The following is a 19532-nucleotide window of genomic DNA, read 5'->3' as shown; positions in this document are numbered from 1 at the left end:
CAAAAGATTTGAGACTAATTTGTGATGGCGTGTGAGAATTTGACAAATGCATACCATATAGACATAAAATCATGCGTGTTTTACTTTTTTTTGAGACTCCAAATTTAACAAATGCATACCATAACAACAAACTTGCATGATTTGAATTCATATTATGTAAGTTTGACAATTCTAGTATTGATTCAACTTATTTATATTCCATTCGTTCTATCAGTGTTAAAGCATTTTTCTTAAGCATAGAGAAAATATTTATATTCCATTAAGTAATAAATATTTAGTGAGTCAAGAAAAGTAACAGTAAAATAGGAATAAAATAAAATAAATAAATAATGAGAAAATAAGGTTTGAAAAAAGATAAATTCTGAGAGTAAAGTAATGGTTAGAATAAAATCAAAAGAGTTTAAGTATATTAGATTTTGCAAAAAAAATTACTCAAGCAATATAATAAACCTAAAGGAATATGATTGAATATTAGAAGGTGTGATCCGATTGTCATGACTTATTATTATTATTATATGATTATCCATTTACAATGGCGGATCCAAAAATAAAAAAATCATGGGGTCGGACAAACGAGACCATAAATATAACAATTCTTAAATATATTTTTTTAAATAAAAATACATTACAAATGAAATAGTATCTCTTATGTTAGCGAACATATACCTTTTATGGTATACCATCAAGATGTCGTTCAATCCATCATCTCATTTTATTTCGCAGCTTAAACTTAGATAAATTTTATTGCAGAAAACACTCTTTCAACTATTATTAGCTTGCTTGAATTATTATACACTACCCCACGATCTTTTAACAAGAACTAACAGAAATTCGGGATCTTCTCGAGAAAAATTCATTCATTAATCTAAACGGGAAGGTAATTAAAATCAATAATCAAAGGAAGTTAAATTAAATCTAGTATTAAATTATTGGATTATTTTAGTTGGAGAGGATGACTATGACTTACTCCCTTTGTCTCAAGGTAGTTGGAGCATTTCTTTTGGATACGAAATTTACCAATCTCAAGAGTCAAATATAACAGTGCATATTTAATCATGAAATATAATCTTAAATAACCCATATGAGTACAGGACCAAGGAAGTTTAAATTTACAGGACATAAATTCAGACAAAATTTTATTAAACTCTCAGCGCAATAGTCTCATAAATCCGATGTGAATCAAGTTCTTAAAATGACTACAAAGCATTTTCGCTTAAAAATCTAAAACCAGGTAATTTTTCAGTTTTTAAACATTTATGGCTAATTAATTATGAATTTTTAAATATGTTTGATGTTCTTTCAGATTTTGTGCATAATATCCTGATTTGAATCCATCTCTCACTCGAGAAATCTGAAAAATATACGAATAAATCTGATATCGAAACCTTGTAATATATCTCGATCTTTCCATCGCATTTTGACCTATTCTAATTTATTTTATTTAAAAAGAGATTACAAATTTGGTTATATAAATATGAGAGAGAAGTAGAAAGTGTTGCCTACACTCATTCTCTTGTCGCGTATACGTAGGGCTCAAGTCTTTATTTTTTTTGTTTTCCCTTTTATTTAAGGATTCAATTGAACAACCATCATCACTTCTCGAATTCGATCCCTAATTTTCTTCGAATTCTTTTCCTTTTGCTGTTAGGCTAATCAGATTGCTGTCGCCGGACGCCATGGCTAAAAGCTCATTCAAGTTGGAGCACCCTCTCGGTATGATCCCTTTTCTGATCGTTGACTCAACCCTAATTCCCTTTTTGATTGGTAGATTTTTATTTTTATGGCATTCAATTTCGATTTTAATTTTAGCTAACCGCTTCACTGATCCTGGATCGAGTTTTCATATGTGTGTTAATTGCTACGTTTAATCGATTGTAAAATCGGTATGATCTGTATCAAATAATTGGGGGTTTTGTATGTGATTTAGGGTAATCGACTGTTTCCTGCTTTGTTTATTTAATTCCTTGGTGTGAAATAGGGTAATCGACTGTTTCCTGCTTTGTTTATTTACTTGCTTGGTGTGAAATTTAAAAAATTTCATCTCGGTGAGTTTAATTTGATGTGGTTTGTAGTTAATAAGTCTTGATGCTGCAATTCAGTTTATCAAATGGTTAAGTGTGGCTGTATATGCCCCCTTATTTACATTTTGTTGAGTCTTCATGTGTTCTATTTACAAGGAAGAAATCTTACTGGTGAAGGGCCTGGTGTAGTTGTGTTTACCATTGTTTTTCTGTTTTGTATGCTTTAATGATAAAATATAACTATGATTTTTGCATCTATTCTTGCTCTCGCTTAAAATTTGTATTATATACATTGATTGTGGACATTATAGTAATGTTTTACATGGTGCAGAAAGGCGACAGGCTGAAGCTGCTCGTATTAGGGAGAAGTACCCTGACAGAATCCCGGTACTAAGTAGTCGATTTTTGTTTATTTGCACTTATGTTTGGATACTCAATCCGCTTGCCCCCCTTAATGTTGTATACTAAGTTTTGTTTCTCATTCAGGTCATTGTGGAGAAGGCTGAAAGAAGTGACATCCCTGATATTGACAAGAAAAAGTTAGTTACAATATTCCCATACCCGGGCCCTTCATAGTGTCTAGCGGGACTTATATGCTTATTTGTGTACTAGTAATTTCAGCATCACATCTCACATTTTTTGATAATGAAACTGTAATCTAGAAACTGGTACTAGCTGCAGCTAGTTTAGGCACTAAAAAACTTGTTTATTCCTGACTAGATTCCATCTTTTGCTGATGTTTTTCATTGAAAAAATGCAGATATCTTGTTCCTGCTGATCTGACTGTCGGGCAATTTGTGTATGTTGTCCGCAAAAGAATTAAGCTCAGTGCTGAGAAAGCCATCTTTATCTTTGTGAAGAATGTGCTTCCTCCTACTGGTAAAGGAAAAATTAGATGTCTTATTCAAGTATTCTTTTGCTTGTCCTTGTTTGTGTTGTCTTTTTTAATACATGCTTCCTTTTTAACAGCTGCGATGATGTCTGCTATCTATGAAGAAAACAAAGATGAGGATGGGTTCCTATACATGACTTACAGTGGGGAGAACACTTTTGGATTGCTCTGAGGTTGAAGCTCGGTGGAGGAGCCATGTATATAGTCTAATAACGTTTGTAAATATTTTCAGTTATCCATAAAGGAGTTATCCTTCTCGAAAGATTTTCTGTAACTTTTCTTAATTGGAAAATGGAAATACTTTGGTGGGCACTTCTAATTATATATAATCAGTTTCCTTATCAGTACCTATTTTGTTTAGTGCTTCTACTGTCTCTAATCTTGACTCTCTCCACTGTATGGATTCAGAATCATATTCTTTTCGAGGAAATGGAGAATGCTAGTGTTTCCTAATTTAGGCTTAATCCACCATACAATTTGATGGGTTTGTTTTCTGGTCTTTGAATCATGTATTCCTTAAATCACTCAACACTATATAATATTATACAGTCAACCTATCATCCATAGTAAGTGCCTGTTTCTGAAACTCCAGAAGCTTTTTCCTTACCTGAGAATTAGTACTCATAAGTTTCCCAGTAAAGATAGATCTAGGTTGAGTTTCAAGCATTACCATCTTCTATGATGCAAGTTAGCTATTGAATTTGAAGTTTTAGATGTTAATCACTGGAAAAACTCAAGCCAAGTTATTAGTCTGACTGTCTGAGTGGTGTGTTAACAAGTGAAGAAATATCTATCTAAAAATAAATTTTCATCTTCTTCCACCCACAAGTTATCTACCAATTCTTGTTTACAGGTTTCTTCTCCTATTGTGTGTTCTGATATGGGTCCTGTATAAAGGTTGATTGACAGAAGTGTGTTGGAGCTGAATATTTGCGAGAGGTTTGGAGAGAGTAATGGTGGCGTCCCAGGGACTCATGGACCACCATTGGCTGACTCACCAAATTGCTACATTCAACCAGATCCACTGCAGTGTTCTGCACCAAGATTACTTTCTAAAAATCTTGTATCCAGCCCATCTGAAAGTTCTTGTTCCAAGCTACACTGGAAATATTCGACACGATAGCTTAGTTGGCACTCCCTTCTCCTAGTTTATGTAGAATCGTTGTATTAGTTGGGCTGTAGACTGCACCTAAATGCATCACTATGACTCCTTGGAGACCTTTCACCAAATGAGCCCTGCAAAAGACACTCGTTCCACAAGTTGCAACTTGAAGCAATCACATTGCATTGGTTGTTATAGTGGTCCAGGAAGGTTTCTGAGTTGAAGCTTTCGTCAATTAAATCTTCTTCTTCTCTACTACCAAAAGCTCTCTAGTCTAAATATGTCGACATCTCTGACTGTATACATTCTCCACTCTCTTATTTCTCTGTTTTATGTAAAATTGTAGCACTTAGATCTTTTAAATGTTAGATGCCATCTTTTGTCCTGGTGGAGTTGGTGCGGTGAACAATGGTTTGGAGAAGGCGACCGAGGATCTCGAACAGAGCAAGATGTTGTTGAATGCGGAGGTCGATGAACTAAATGCTCAGTTTCGCCGCACTGACGAACAAGTGACGCGGTCAAACCTGAACGCAATGCTCGAGGAGATGCGCGCAGGATTCGCATTGCTCAAACTCAAGACCAAAGCCCGACCTGAGGACGACGCTGCCTCGGAAAAATTCGGAGTCCAATTCAGCACCTATGGGTGGCAAATCGATGTTGCCCATGCCTACGTTCGATGGCACAGAATCCCTCGCATGGCTAGCTAGGGCAGAGCAATATTTTTTTAATCTCGGAAACCCCTTCCAAGAACCGGGTCGGCGTCGCCATGGAGGCACTGGCGTGTGCAGTTTCATGGTACCAGTTATTGCGGAAATGAGTTCCCAATCTCTCATGGGAACGGTTTGCTTGGGAACTAATGAAACGTTTCAGGGGCAACGGGGCTTTGGATGAATATGAAGCCTTTGCCGCAGTATGACACACCGGCTCCCTCGCCAAATATGTGGCTGCATTCAAGGCGCGACTCGCGCAGGTCTCGGACATTTCGTGTCATCAAACTTGGGGTTCTTTATGGCTGCACTTCGACCTAAGGTCCGTCTCCAAATGAAGGCCGTCAAGACCACCACTTATGAGGATGCCATCGAACTAGAACTGAACATCGACATGCTGGCATCGGCTCACCCTACAGGCGCTGACCGCCTATCCACTCCCCCACTCCGGCGTTCACGCATGCAGGACAATCAGGGCGGTCCTTCTCGAAGGGATATTCCCAATCCCCCTCCCAATTCTCATCCACTGGCTCTTCTCGACTTTTGTCCAAACGCTTCCGGAACGTATCACCATAGGAATATAGGAAGCATATCGCGGCTAGTACCTGTGTCAAGTGCGGCCTATAGTTCGGGCCGACTCACAGATGCCCCCCAAGACTCTCAACGTCCTTATCTGCGAGGACGACGAGGGGTGTTGGATGACTTTGAGCTTAAGGAGTTCACGGTGTTGGACGACGGAGTTGAGCCACAACTCTCTGTGTTGTCCCTAAATGGGCTGGATACATCCCATACTATGGAAGTATGAAACTATTTGGAGAAATCGACTCACAACAGGTCAAGGTAATGGTAGCAAGCCATTGTTTTATTACAGAGCAATTCGCGCAGCAGCTCCGGCTGTCGATTACTCCCACGACGCCCTATTCAGTAATGATGGGCGATGGAAGTACGCGTCGTGCAGCAGGGATTTGCCGGGGGTTTCCCTTATTCTTGGAGAAGGAGAGGTTTGTGGTGTCTTGTTATGTATTTCCCCTCTGGGACATCGATGTCATTTTGGGTGTCTCGTGGCTTGCTTTTCTCGGCAACGTCATTGCAAACTGGCAACACTCATCCATGGATTTCTAGATCGACGGCTGCCCCGTGTCAATTGAGGGCGACCCGACTCTAACACGCCGCGCTTGCTCCACCTAGGACCTCCAACGCCTCGAGGAAGACGACCACTGCTGGTTCCTCCATTTGGTAGAGGGAGAGGTAGTATCAGAGCCCTTTGGGATCAGCTCGAACATGCAGCAAACGTCCCGATCCCAACTGTTGTATCTGATTGAGGAGTTTCCCGCGATCACACAGGCCCTCGCGGGTTTTCCACTCCGCCATCGCACGGACCACCAAACACCACTCCTACCATGTACCGACCTCGTCTCCATTCACCCTTACCGATATAATCATTTCCAGAAGGACGAAATGGAGAAGCTCGTGTGAGAGATGTTGGCTTCCGGGGTGATTTAGCCAAGCACTACTAGCCCTTTCTCTAGTCCAGTCCTCCTTGTCCGCAAGAAGCATGGCTCGTGGAGATTTTGCATGGACTACCTGGAGTTGTATAAAAAGAACGGTACCCGATAAATATCCTATTCCGGTGATACAAGAATTGCTCGATGAACTACATGGTGCCAAGTGGTTTAGCAAGATCGATTTGAAAGCCGACTATCACTAGATTAGGGTAGCGGTCGACGATGTACCCAAGACCGCGTTTCGAACGCATTCTAGTCATTATGAATTCCTGGTTATGTTGTTCGGCCTCACCAACGCCCCGACCACGTTTCAGAGCCTTATGAACAACATTTTCAGACTAGCGTTGCGCAAGTTTGTCTTGGTTTTCTTTGATGACATCCTTGTCTATAGCACATCTTGGGCAGATCATATGCGCCACCTTTGGCGAGTCTTTGAAGCCCTACAATCTCACGCCCTCGTCGTCAACTCAAAGAAGTGTCTTCTGGGTAGGGACGACGTCGAATATCTTGGGCACATTGTGTCCTTCGAGGTAGTTAAAATGGACCCAGCTAAGATCTCGGCAGTTCTCCGCTGGCCGACCCCGACGTCATTGAAGTGTGTTCGCGGGTTCCTCGGGTTTACGGGGTATTACCGCCGTTTCATTCGCAACTATGGCAAAATTGCAGCCCCGTTGAAAATAGCTTTAGCATCAACACCCCCCCTTTGTATGCCGGTTTCACGAAGGACTTCGTTATTGAGTGTGATGCCTCAGGCCGCGGTCTAGAAGCGGTATTAATGCAGGAACGCCAATTGGTGGCCTACTTCAGCAAAACCTTATCCTCTCGTTGGTTGGCAAAATCTTCATACGAGAAGGAACTCAAGGCCCTCGTGCTCGCAATCCATCACTGGCGTCCCTACTTGTTGGGCCACCTTTTGTGGTTCATACGGTTCAGCGCAGTTTGCTTCAACTCCTGGCTCACCCCTTAGCAACTCCGACACAAAAGAACTGGCCGACGAAATTATTGGGACATGATTTCACCATCGTCTACAAGGAGGGCAAGCTGAATAGGGCGGCTGACGCGCTCTCCCGTAGAGATGAGGAGGCGCTGGTATTATCGGCCATTTCTCTTCCGTCTTGGCCTGAGTGGTCAACTATTCAGTCAACACTTTTCACGGACCCAGCTCTATCCACAATTAAATCTGAGTTGGAAGTTGGACGACCAACTTCTCTACACTATGAGCTGGTGCACGACACCCTTTCCTACAAAGGGAGGATCGAGATTCCCCCCACTCCCCATGGATACCGAGGCTGCTTGTGGAATTCCATGTCACACGGCCAGAGGACATTCCGACGCTTACCGTACATATCGCCGGATTACGTCAAATGTTTAGTGCTCGGAATGATGAAGCAAGTCACCAACTTCGTCGCGGCTTGCGCGACATGCCAGAGGCACAAGACTGAAACCAAGTCTCCGGCTGGTCTTTTGCAGCCACTACCGATTCTGGACCGAGTTTGGAAAGGTATTAGTATGGACTCCGTTTCCGGTCTGCCTAGAGCTGGGGGTATTGACTGCATTTTTGTCGTCGTCGACCGTCTATCTAAGTACGGACATTTCATAGGCCTTCGAAACTCTTTCACCGCCCGGCAGGTGGAGGAACTGTCACAGTGTAGTGGTTCGCCTTCATGGCATTCCAAGGTCGATCGTGTCAGATCGCAACCCTATTTTTCTCAGCTCGTTATGGAAGAAGTTATTCTGTGCCACAGGAACTGCGCTGAAGATGTGTTCCGCCTATCATCCCGAAAGGGATGGGAAGACGGAGGTGTTGAACCGTTTCGTGCAGACATACCTACGGTGCTTTTCATTCGACCGGCCGAAACAATGGAATAAGTGGCTGGCTTGGGCCGTGTACTTCTATAACACCAGAACCCATTCTTCAGCTTCCGGCATGACTCCATTCAAAGTGGTTTAGAGTCGCCCTCCACCAACTTTGCAGGCCTTCCTTCTGGGGGAGATTCGAGCTCAGGCCGTCGTAGATACTCTTCGCTCTCACGATGAGGTTTTGGAACTGCTGCACTATCACCTCCGCTGAGCACAAGAGAGGATGACGGTATCAGCCAACAAGCGGCGTCGAGACTTCGACTTCAGTGTGGGCGACGTGGTCTATTTGAGATTCCGTCACACCGTCAGTCCACCCTTTTCACTTCACGTAACAGAAAGTTGGCCCTGTGCTTCTTTGGGCCGTTTCAGGTCGAGGCTTGCATTAGCGCCATGGCTTATCGCCTACAGCTTCCCGCCTCGTCCCGCATTCACCCTGTGTTCCACGTCTCCCTCCTCAAACGTGCCATAGGGGATGCCATAGCAGAGGCCACGTTGCCCGACGGGCTCATCAGCACTGACCCTCCTTTTTTGCCGGATTTGTTGTTGGCAAGACAAACTGAACATCGGCGTGGAGAGCTCGTGGACCAAGTCCTAATCAAATGGGACGGGCTGGGGACCGATGAAGCCACGTGGATGGATGTGATGGATGTCAAGGGACAGGTTCCTTTAGTTTCATTTCTTCAGCCTTGTCCGCAAGGCTTTTTCGACGGGCGGTGCAGTTGATACGGTCGACGAGTGGAGAGTACACAACCGAGGAAGTAGAGGAGTAGTTTGGTCGGGTGAGATAAATTAGGAAGCAGTCGCAATAGAGTAGTACATCGAGCAGATCATGGAAGAAATTTCAGTTCCTATTTTTTATCCTATTTTCATGTAATTCAATTATTCTTCTGTTTTATAGTCTATTAATACTTGTAAGTTGAGTGAGATAGAATGATCTCTTAGGCGATCATTTATTTTGACGACTGTTGTCGTAGGCCTTAGTGTGAGGAGTGTTATTTCCCTTTTCGGTTCCCAACAATAAAAGAGTGTTCTTTCCCTTTATTTATTGTTAAAAACAAGTGTGGTGGTGTGTGATTAAGCGTGAGTTTTTGCAGCAGCGAGAGCATATCTCGTGCTCAAGTTCCGGTTGGCCTTTCACTCCTATCATGAGTTTTTATGGAATGGAACTTGTGTTGGGAAAGAGATGAGTTTCTTCGGGAGCCTTGGCGAATGAACGAATGTTGGTTTGTTGAATTTGTGTTGAAAATATCCGCCTTGTTTGAAATTCCTCTTTGCCTCGACTTTTGCTCGAGGGACTTGACCCGCGCTTTAGCTTGTTTTAGTTCGTCAATTAATTCCGTATTGCTATGAGGTTGTAGTTGATACATGTAGGTATTTTCGGAGATGGATCAAACTGAATTGGAGAAGGTTCTGGCATTATGATTTCTTGTCTCGGCCTGTTAGTGGAATAGAGCGGGCCTAGGCTGGGCTTAATGGTTCAATCAGGCTCCAAATGGGTTGTTTTATAAACTAGGACTGGCCCGGGCCCAAAACCCCAGCCTAGGACTGGCTCAGGCCCAGGACTAGCCTAAGCCCGACCCAGGACAACTCATTTATGCGATTAGTAGTAGTAAATCTGTTCCATATGCCATTTCAAAATTTTAAGTTTTCCATTTTTTAAATAACTTTTAAATGCATACAATCAAACAAGATTAATTCCTCGCTACACCTGAGTTATTTGACATAATTGATGAATTCAATTAATCAACGTACATCAAGACTTATAATAAATTTTATTTCCACAATTATAATGGTTAGTTGACTAATTTTTTTCTTTCAAGATTAATTGATCTTATTTTTAGATTTAATCATAATTTGCATAATTTTAGAGATTACTTGTTAACTAATAGTATTTCCTATAATTAATCGTGTACTTATGTTATAACAAATTTGATTTGTATTATTATAGAGATTAGTTGTTATTTAGTTTTCTTTTATAAAAAATATTTCCATAATTATAGGGATGGATTAGTTAATTAAGCGTATGCCTTACATATAAATATATATAAACTAAGAGGGTCATATTCTAATGCTTATAGCACCCTAATCCAAAATCAAGATCAAATCTTCCCTCTTAGATTTTAAATTGAGTGGATGAGATTAAATCTTACGAATTTCAATAAATAGTAGACAAAATATCAACAAAAGGGTAATATCGTCATTATGTTATCATATGATAATTTTCGTAAATGTTTTTTTCTATTAACATAGTGTGTTATAAATATCAACAATATGACATAAGAATATCAACACTAGTACAAGAAAATATCAATACATATTTATTGAGATTTTTACATGGTTTTATTGAGATTTTTTTGATGTATTTGTTGATAAAAATCTGGTTATCAACATTTACGAAAACTAAAATAAAAATATCAAATTTCATCATCCGAACGTCGTCGGAACATATGCAATTGACATCTCGTTGGAATCCTTATAAAATTATCTTTAATTTTATATATTTTTTGCAAAAAAATAATTTATTTCGAGAGAGTTACGTAAATTTAAAGTTTTAAGATGATTTTAATGAGAGGAATTGACATTAATACCCTCTAATTTTATTTATTAATTTCTTAATTAAAAATATAATCTATGTGGCATTATTTCAACCACTAGATCTTCTAATCTAATGTATAAGATTTAGTCTTAGTTTGAGATTGTTAATTAGTTAGCAATTGATCACTCCCCTAAACTATGAAGATTGTAGGGATGTCAATCGGGCCAGCCCATCGGGTTTCGGGTCAACCCTATTCGGGTTGCGGGTTAATCGAGTTGTGATTTTTTTGCGTTATAAAAATTCAACCCTAACCCTAAAAGCTCGGGTTTCGGGCTAGCCCATCGGGTTAATCAGGTTGCTATCGATAAAATTAACATGCGATCAATCCAATAAATAATGGTGAAAATTAGTTATATTTATATAATATAAAATATTTAGTTACGATAAATTGGAAATATATGCTTGAACTCAAACATAAACATGATCAAATACTAATATTGAGATTTATGCAAAATAAAACATAAACATCAAGAAATTTTAAAGCATGTTTTAGAAATTTTAATATAATATTTAGTGAATTTGAACTTTCTAATTATTTATCTATTATTATGTAATAAAAATTTATATAATTAATATATAAAATTGAAAGTTATTTTTTTAGTAATCTATATTGTAAAATAACCAATGAAATGTCGAATTAGAGTCAAACAAATAGAACGATCGAAATTTTATCGGGTTTCCGGGCCAGCCAATTGGGTTTTCGGGTCTGGCTCTAACGGGTTGTGGGTTAATCGGGTGTGGGCTTATTGGGCTGTGATTTTTTCAGCCCTAACCCTATAATTTGACGGGCTATTCGGGCCGGCCCACGGGTTGCGGGCTACATTGACATCCCCAGAAAATTGTATATTGTTTAAATTATTCTCTGTAAGATGGAGCCAGAGACATTGGAGAATGTTCTATATAGCTGTAGGATGTCGAGCAATTTGTGGTATTATTGTTGCAATTGATGGAACATTCATATGAGATGCTTCTTAGCCTGGGTGCTCATTTTGAAAGTTTGATACGAAGCTTTGGATAGCGATGTTCTTTGTGATTATGTGGACCGTTTGGGACATAAGGAATAAAATCACAATTCAAGAGTTTCAACCCAATTGGGAGTTCGAGAAGAAACACTTATTCTGGAGTTTGGCATTTGGACTCGGGGTCGGTGCCCACAATTCCCCTTCTCACCGGAACAAATGAATGATGAGTGGATTGAAGTTAGGGGTTGGAGAGAACCAAAGAGTCAAGAGCTCTTGACAGGAGATTGACAGCAAGACAAAAAGAACCAAGATAATGACTAAAAGGTAAGTAGAGCCGACTTCACTCCTTTGGCTGACCTTGCTTTTCTGCTTGCTCATGTATTGGTAGACGGAGCTTTCTCTTGGTGGCTTAAGTCTTGGGCGCGTCTGTTGGGTGTTGTGCTCTCTCTGCTTGTTTCTCTCCTTTTTTTTCTTTGATTTAGGGCTTTTTGTCTCTATGGTACCTGATTTGGCTAGGAAGTTGGTTTGTTTCTGCTTCGGGTTTATTGTTTTGTGTTTCTTTTTGGACGTGCTGGTGGTTGAACAATGGCTCGCCGCAACCATAGACTTGAGCATGTTTCTCATTAAAAAAACGTATATCATCGTTGCACACGTTATTGGGAAGTTGTTGAACAATCATGTTACAACATGGCAAACGATACAAACTTTATTTCCATTAAACTATTAAAAATGTGTTCTACATAATGAAGAATGTGTTATCTTCACTAATCCCTTGATAAATAGGGCTAGAAAAATGATCACAGTAAATTTACATCGCCAGAAACATTGCTAACCTCAATATATTGCTTAAATAAATTATATAATAATTTGATCACCGTATGTATTTAGTCGATTAAATGACATATAATATTTCTTATTTCACACGCATGTCGAAATCCATTTCTTTTGGAATAGAAGGAAAACCTAATGTGTTATAATATTTATATTACTTATACTGCATATAACTATCAAAATGATTGTATTTATAAAAAGTATGTTACCTTCTTCAATATGAAATATGTAGCTGGCATCTAACCATGCATATTAAATTGTAGCAATTTAAATTATAGTCTAATAACGTTTGTAAATGTTTCCAGTTATCCATCAAGGTTATCTTTCTCGAAGGATTCTCTGTAACTCTTCTTAATTAGAAAATGTCAATACTGTGGTGACACTTTTAATTATATATAATCAGCTTCGTTATCAGTACCTTTTTTGCTTCTACTGGCTCTAATCATGATTCTCTCCATGGATTGAGAATCATATTCTTTGCGGTGAAATGAAGAATGCTAGTGTTTAATTATATAGGCTTAATCCACTATATAATTTGATGGATATCGATCTTTAAACAATTTTCTGGACTTTGAATCATGTATTCCTAATGCATCACTGTGACAAGTCCAGTAATAGACACTCGTTCCACAAGTTGCAGTTTGAATGCATTGGGTGTGATAGTCGTGGTACAGAAAGGTTTCTGAGTTGAAGATTTTGTTAGTTAAATCTTCTTCTTCTTCTTCTTCTTCTTCTTCTTCTTCTTCTTCTTCTTCTTCTTCTTCTTCTTCTTCTTCTTCTTCTTCTTCTTCTCCTCCTCCTCCTCCTCCTCTACCAAAACGCACTTTGATCTTTTAAATGTTGGATGCCATATATATTTTGTCCCGGTGGAGTTTTCATGGAATGGGATTTGTGCTGTGAAGAGATGAGCTTCTTCAGGAGCCTTGATGAATGAATGTTGGTGTTATGAACTTGTGTGGAAAATATCTTCGTTGATTTAAATTCCTCTTTGCCTCAACTTTTGCTTAGGAAAGATGGATCAAACTGAGATTGAAGGTGCATGCATTGTGTATTAATGGTTTTGCTTCTTGTCTTGTCTCTGTCATTTTTTCGATTTTATATCGTTGTCTGATCTACCTAGAAGCTGCATCTATCCTCAATTAGACCATTTTATCAAATTCTAACACCTACAAAATGAATAATCAAAGCAAAAGTGAGAAAAGGTAATGGACCTTGACTAGACATTGCCATATTGTGCATGCAAGTGCAAAATGAAATCTTCCTAATGTTTAGTGAAGGGATATTTCTTCAATTCTTGGCCGGCCTTGACAACCCGGAAAGCCTTTCGATTCTCTCCCAATTCCTCCACTACTCTCTTGAGCTTGTCGTCCTCCTCCTTTGCTCCACGCGCCCTTCCTATAACCGCGGCATCTCGTTTCCATTCAATTTTTCCAAGGGGAAACAAGACAAGATGATCATCAATCACAACTATTCTATTCTCTGATATCAACTCCATTTCTATTACCTTTTCACAATTCTTTTCATAATTTGGATTTTCATTTTCTTGCTTGGAAAACAGTAGCCTCATAATTTACCGGGTTAAGAAGATTTCAAGGAAAACTAATTGTTGATGGGAGGGGAGAGATTAATATCAAATCCTAATAACTATTTAAATTTACTTAACAAAAGCTTAATGCTAGTCATAAATATAAATGATCAGTATTATTTTTGTGTAATTAAACTATTTTTGTGAAAAGCCTAACTCGACCCAACTACCCACCCCCTTATTTTGTGAAACCTAACCACCCCACCCTATCGCCTAAGGACCTCCACGCTGACGCCTTCGGCTCTCCACACTCAGACTTGCCAGCAAACACTACATGGCGAAACATATGCAAGAACAAACACTATTGCTTGCATATCTAAATTTAGTTAAAATATGGATATAATTCAAAATAATTCAATATGTAGATGATGATTAGGGTGTGACTCTTAAATTGTAGAAAGATATGCAATAACAAACATTAATGTATAGGAAATCTACACGTTCTATTACCCACATCTTCAACTATGAATAGCCATGTAATAAACTGTGAAAACATATAGTAAAAATTATTAGTTTACAAAACCATAGCTAGTAAAAGAGAGACAAAATGAAAATTCAAGGCTCTATCATAGTGTCAGTAGTTTTAGTTTTGTAGTTATTATTGACGTACTAAATGTGATAGTCAATTTCACAGTTTCCTAATATTCTATTTGTAGTATTGACTGTGTTAAATTGTGGACTAATATAACTTAAAAATCTAAATGATAAAGGCTTTGATAAAAGCATGGAAACATGGGATAGCATCAAACGACAAGTCAAGTCTTGATCCCACTAGGGGATTGGACTTTGAGCCAAACCTTGATATTGAGGCCGAACAAGGCCCCGATGAATCTGGAGGTCCAAGGAAACCTTAAAGCATTATCCGGACCCGGCCAAACTTCCCATAAAAATCAAGGGATGGATGAGCATTGATCACGTGGACTACCCCAACATCTCAGGGGTGGAATCCCCAACGGGCAAGGGCAAAAAGTTTGAAAAAGAAACGACTACAAGACAAACAAAACATGTCCGTCGATGTAGACATTTTGGTTTCGACGGACGTGTCTTCTTCGTTTTGCAGTTGTTTATTTACCAGGCTTCCTGCCCCTGCCCGTCGAGTACACCGCCCCCGAGATGGTGAGGTTGTCCACGTGATTGATAATGATCCATCCCTTGTTCTTCACGGGGAGTTTGGCCGGGCACGACTATGCTTTGAGGTTGCCTAGGACCTCCAGATTTATTGAGACCTTATTCGGCCCGGATATCAAGGCTTAGCTCAAGGTCAAATCCCCTAGTGAATCAAGACTTGACTTTTCATTGATGATGCAATTGCATGGTTCCATTCTTTTATCAAAACATGTATTTAGAGATTTAAATTATTTTAAATCACAACTATAACAAAGTCAACTATAAAGAACTACAAACAAAATATTAGTAAGAAATGAAAATTTGACTATCAAATTTAGTACATAATGTAATTAATTACCTCACTGATGTCACGATTGGGCATTGCTCCGTATCCAGTTATGTTGAACACAGTTATGGAATTAGCCGTCAATATTAACCGCAAAACTAAAACTAATGACACTATGATAGAGCCTTGAATGTTCATTTTGTCTCTATGTTACAAGCTAGAGTTTTGTAAACTAATTTTTTTTATAGTATATGTTTTTTCACAGTCCATTACATGAGTATTTATAGTTGAATGTATGTACAATTCATGGTTTATGGAACATGTAGATTTTGTATACATTAATATTTACTATTTACTATTTACATATTGATTTATTTTGTATTATATCCTATATTTTAACTAAATTTAGATACGAGAGCGATAATGCTGCCATGTGAAAAAAGAAGATGTGAGATATTAATAATTTAAGAGTCACAACAAGACAAGAGTAGAAATCAAAGTCAATAATGATTCAAAATCTTTTAATAAGATTAATATTAAATCATTATTTTTAGTCTTAATCTTTTTCAAACCATCATAGCATCATCATGTACTATAACCTGACTTTCTTTCCAAATTAACCCTAGAATCAAAATTTTCTAGTTAAACATATACTCCTAGTACTACTTATTAGTGGGAAACTAGTTGGAGTTATTTAGTGAACAAGAGGAATTGTGTTTATATATATTTTATTGAGCTGAAGAAATCAAGAAATAGATTAATGATAATAATAAGAATGAGAATAAATAGAATGCATAGGAGAGAGAGAAGGGACCTAGTTTTGTGACGGTCGGTGGCATCCGACCTGATCCATGGTTTCAAAGCACACTAACAATAAGTATTTTACAAGTACATCAATAAGAGAGGTGGCGACGAAAACAGAACAAGTGTTTACAATTGGGGAGGCGCAGTGGACAAACTCTAACCCTCGAATTAAATGTGAATATATATAACATTCATAAAAAATTGATTTATCTATTATTATTATAAACCACATATACACTAGAATTCATGATACAATAGAATTAGTTAATGATTAATTAATGTTAATCAATTAAAAAAATATGTAAATGCATTCTACATTAATTGTTATAAAGATCATGCCATAAGTGGGAGAGTAAAAAAAGTGTTTTCTATTAATGAATTTCTACATCTTTAACTGGCAGTTTCACATACTATAATCTTACAATATATTTGATGAAATTTAAAACATAAATTACCATTAAGCAATGCAATTAAGGTTTGAATGATTTCTTCACACGACTTTTATATATAATCTCATGATACATTTAATTAAACTACACATAATATATAAAATAAAAAGGAATCTTAAAGTTACATATGCATCTAAACTATCAAAATGTCATTATTTATGATAATTTTAAAAAGTAACAGCTAAAAAATAAAATTAAGTTAACCTGGCTGTAGTTTTAGTCATCTTGGTATTCAGAGTAGGCTTCTCGATCGGAAGGTATTCCATTGGTTACGAAACTGAAAAAGATGAGAGAGAGAGAGAGAGAGAGAGAAGAAGAAGAAGAAGAATTTGCATCTTTTGTATGAGTTGTATACATCATATATATATATATAGGGGTCGTGTGTGTTCTTGTTGAACAAGGAAACGAGTTTGGTTTGGGAATTAGTATTATTTATTAAAACCCTAAATTGTCTTCATAAAATTATTTTTAAGTACTTTATTTTTGGGCCTAGCTTATATGAGAAAATTTTCCTAGTATAAACTTACTAATTTGGCAATAGACGGCGTGTAATATTTAAATAATTGTAATCAATTATATATAATATGGAAACTAAATATACCTCAAATATGGAAACTTTCTTTATTTTTTTGGTATTAACTTAAACTTTATTAGCATATTAACTAATTAATTAATACATAAAAGTAATTAAAGAAAATTTCCAAATGAGAAAAATAAAATGTCAAAGGTGGAAGAAAATTTAAGGCGACAAAAACTTACTGTATACAAAAGGAATTTTTAGATGCATCAACAATTTCAATAACATATAAAATATTTAAGGCGACAAAAACTTACTGTATTTTCGATACATATTGTCATATTGATATGCTAAGAAAATTTAAATTATGGCCATAATCAATTAATAGACTAAAATGATACTCTTGTGATATTATGCTTTTGGCCAAAAACATATTATATAGCGCAAAATCATGTCTAAACTTAAATAAAGTAATCAATATGGAATGCAGCCGATTTTATGCAAGAATAGACTACAATATATATGGAGTTAAATGCTGTGAGATTTAAATCATAAATATGAAACAGTTATTTCACAGTTTATAAAGAATTAAATATACTGTGTTTAGAAACACAGCAGGCCATGCGGTGGTTAAAAGTTAAAACGCGTCTGTTTACATACAAAACGCATTCGTTTAAAAAACAGCAATACGTATCTCATTCTCTTGTTTATTCAATTTTACCTCATTTCTTTGATTAAATTATTTCAGGTGGCCCACGGCCGCTTTTATATTATACATGCAATACTTATTTATTTTATTTTACAATCATGATTTTTACAATTTTTATTAAATCCAATACACATACATACACTTGTTGTAGTTTTTGTTATTTTCCAGTGGACCATACTCTATATTCATAAGCTATCAAAAAACAGTATGCAATGTTTCCTTTATTTTTAAAATAATAGAAATATTGACCCCTAATATTATGAAATTTTTAAAAAATTTATTTTTTCCCACGAACTTTAAATTCGACAAATAACATCATGAACTTTATTCGTGACGGTTATTACCCACCACAACGATTCAGGATTCACGATTTCGTTATAATAGATGTATTCGAATTCAACATCCATATCATTTTAAAGTAGTCGGAATCCGTCGCGGTGGGATATAACAACCACGGATAAAGTTCGTGATATTATTTGTCAAATTAAAAATTTATGGGAAAAAAATAAATTTTTTGAAATTTCAGTATATTAGAGGCCAATATCCTAAAAAATATATATAATTCAATTATAAATTATAAATTAAAACACTTATGAATTTCGACCATGTACAGTAAATTGTTGCCATAAATTTATAAATTGTACTACCATTCATTTGGTTTATATTTATATTTTATGTTTTGAACTTTTCTGTTCTTAAATATTCGAAGTTTAGTTTTATTCTGTAAAATGTACATACTACTATCATTTATTATATCTTTGAAAAATGAATTAAGTTGTCGACAGATTAATGAAATAAAATTATTTCAATGTTTGTGTGTTGTTGCATCAATAACAAAAATTACAATATTTGTTTGTATCTTGAATTTAATAAATAATGTTATACATCATGATTCTAAAATAAAATAAATAAATATTGCATGTATAATATAAAAGCGGCCGTGGGCCACCTGATGATTTAATCAAAGTAATTGGGTAAAAATGAAAAGAATGAGACAATGAGAAGCGTATCGGTATTGCTGTGTTTTATATGGATGCGTTTTGAATGTAAATGTATATGTTTTAACAGAGCATGGCCTGCTATGTTTAAAATTAGTAATTCAGTACTTAATTGCTAATTATAATTAAATAATAATTTTTAGATATTCAAACTAAGAGCTTAAATCATCAGTTCCAATATGTCCCAAAATGTGATAATTTTAAGAGTATTAAGCTCAATTTATAACAAATTAAATTAGTTGTAATTAACTTTTGAAAAATATCACATAACTTTAATCGCATATAACTTTATCGATTTAAATTATTTTTTCACACAACATATATCAAATTAAAGATAATTTCATAAGGATTATAATGAAATCTTACTTGCATATGTTCCGATGTCAAAATTTAAAAAAAAATTCAAAAAATTTTAATTTTTTCGTACAGCTACAAATGTCAACATAGTATATAAAATATGTCAATATAATACAGGTAGAATGTCATTCTTGAAGCAATGTGTTGACATTCTCAAAGCATTGTGTTGATATTTTCAAAACACTATATTGACATTTTTTATCCAAAACCCTAATTTGGAAGTTTTTTTTATCTTTTTCGATAT

General features: G+C 36.6%; 1 protein-coding gene and 1 pseudogene across 1 annotated transcript; one reads left to right on the top strand and one right to left on the bottom strand.

Moving 5' to 3' along the window:
• Positions 1–1443: 1443 nt before the first annotated feature.
• Positions 1444–3260, top strand: LOC125216872 (autophagy-related protein 8C-like). The gene is made up of 6 exons (XM_048118650.2): positions 1444–1526; positions 1649–1713; positions 2353–2408; positions 2508–2560; positions 2782–2900; positions 2991–3260. The coding sequence occupies exons 2-6, from the start codon at positions 1677–1679 to the stop codon at positions 3083–3085; spliced, it is 360 nt and encodes a 119-aa protein (XP_047974607.1). The 5' UTR covers positions 1444–1526; positions 1649–1676; the 3' UTR covers positions 3086–3260.
• Positions 3261–3684: 424 nt separating this feature from the next.
• Positions 3685–13897, bottom strand: LOC125209575 (uncharacterized; annotated as a pseudogene).
• Between the last annotated feature and the right edge of the window lie 5635 nt (positions 13898–19532).

This window comes from Salvia hispanica, chromosome 3, assembly GCF_029641045.1.
Source record: "Salvia hispanica isolate PSC_SH4W2 chromosome 3, Shi_PSC_v1, whole genome shotgun sequence".
Classification (NCBI taxonomy): Eukaryota; Viridiplantae; Streptophyta; class Magnoliopsida; order Lamiales; family Lamiaceae; genus Salvia; species Salvia hispanica.
Note: the sequence above shows the minus strand (reverse complement) of the source record. Positions and strands in the feature narration are given on the sequence as shown.

Bases quoted from the DNA above. Each gene is read 5' to 3' on its own strand.
- LOC125216872 (XM_048118650.2), top strand. From the start codon at position 1,677: ATGGCTAAAAGCTCATTCAAGTTGGAGCACCCTCTCG. The intron at 1,714-2,352 runs GTATGATCCCTT...TACATGGTGCAG, and splicing joins CAAGTTGGAGCACCCTCTCG to AAAGGCGACAGGCTGAAGCT. The intron at 2,901-2,990 runs GTAAAGGAAAAA...CCTTTTTAACAG, and splicing joins GAATGTGCTTCCTCCTACTG to CTGCGATGATGTCTGCTATC.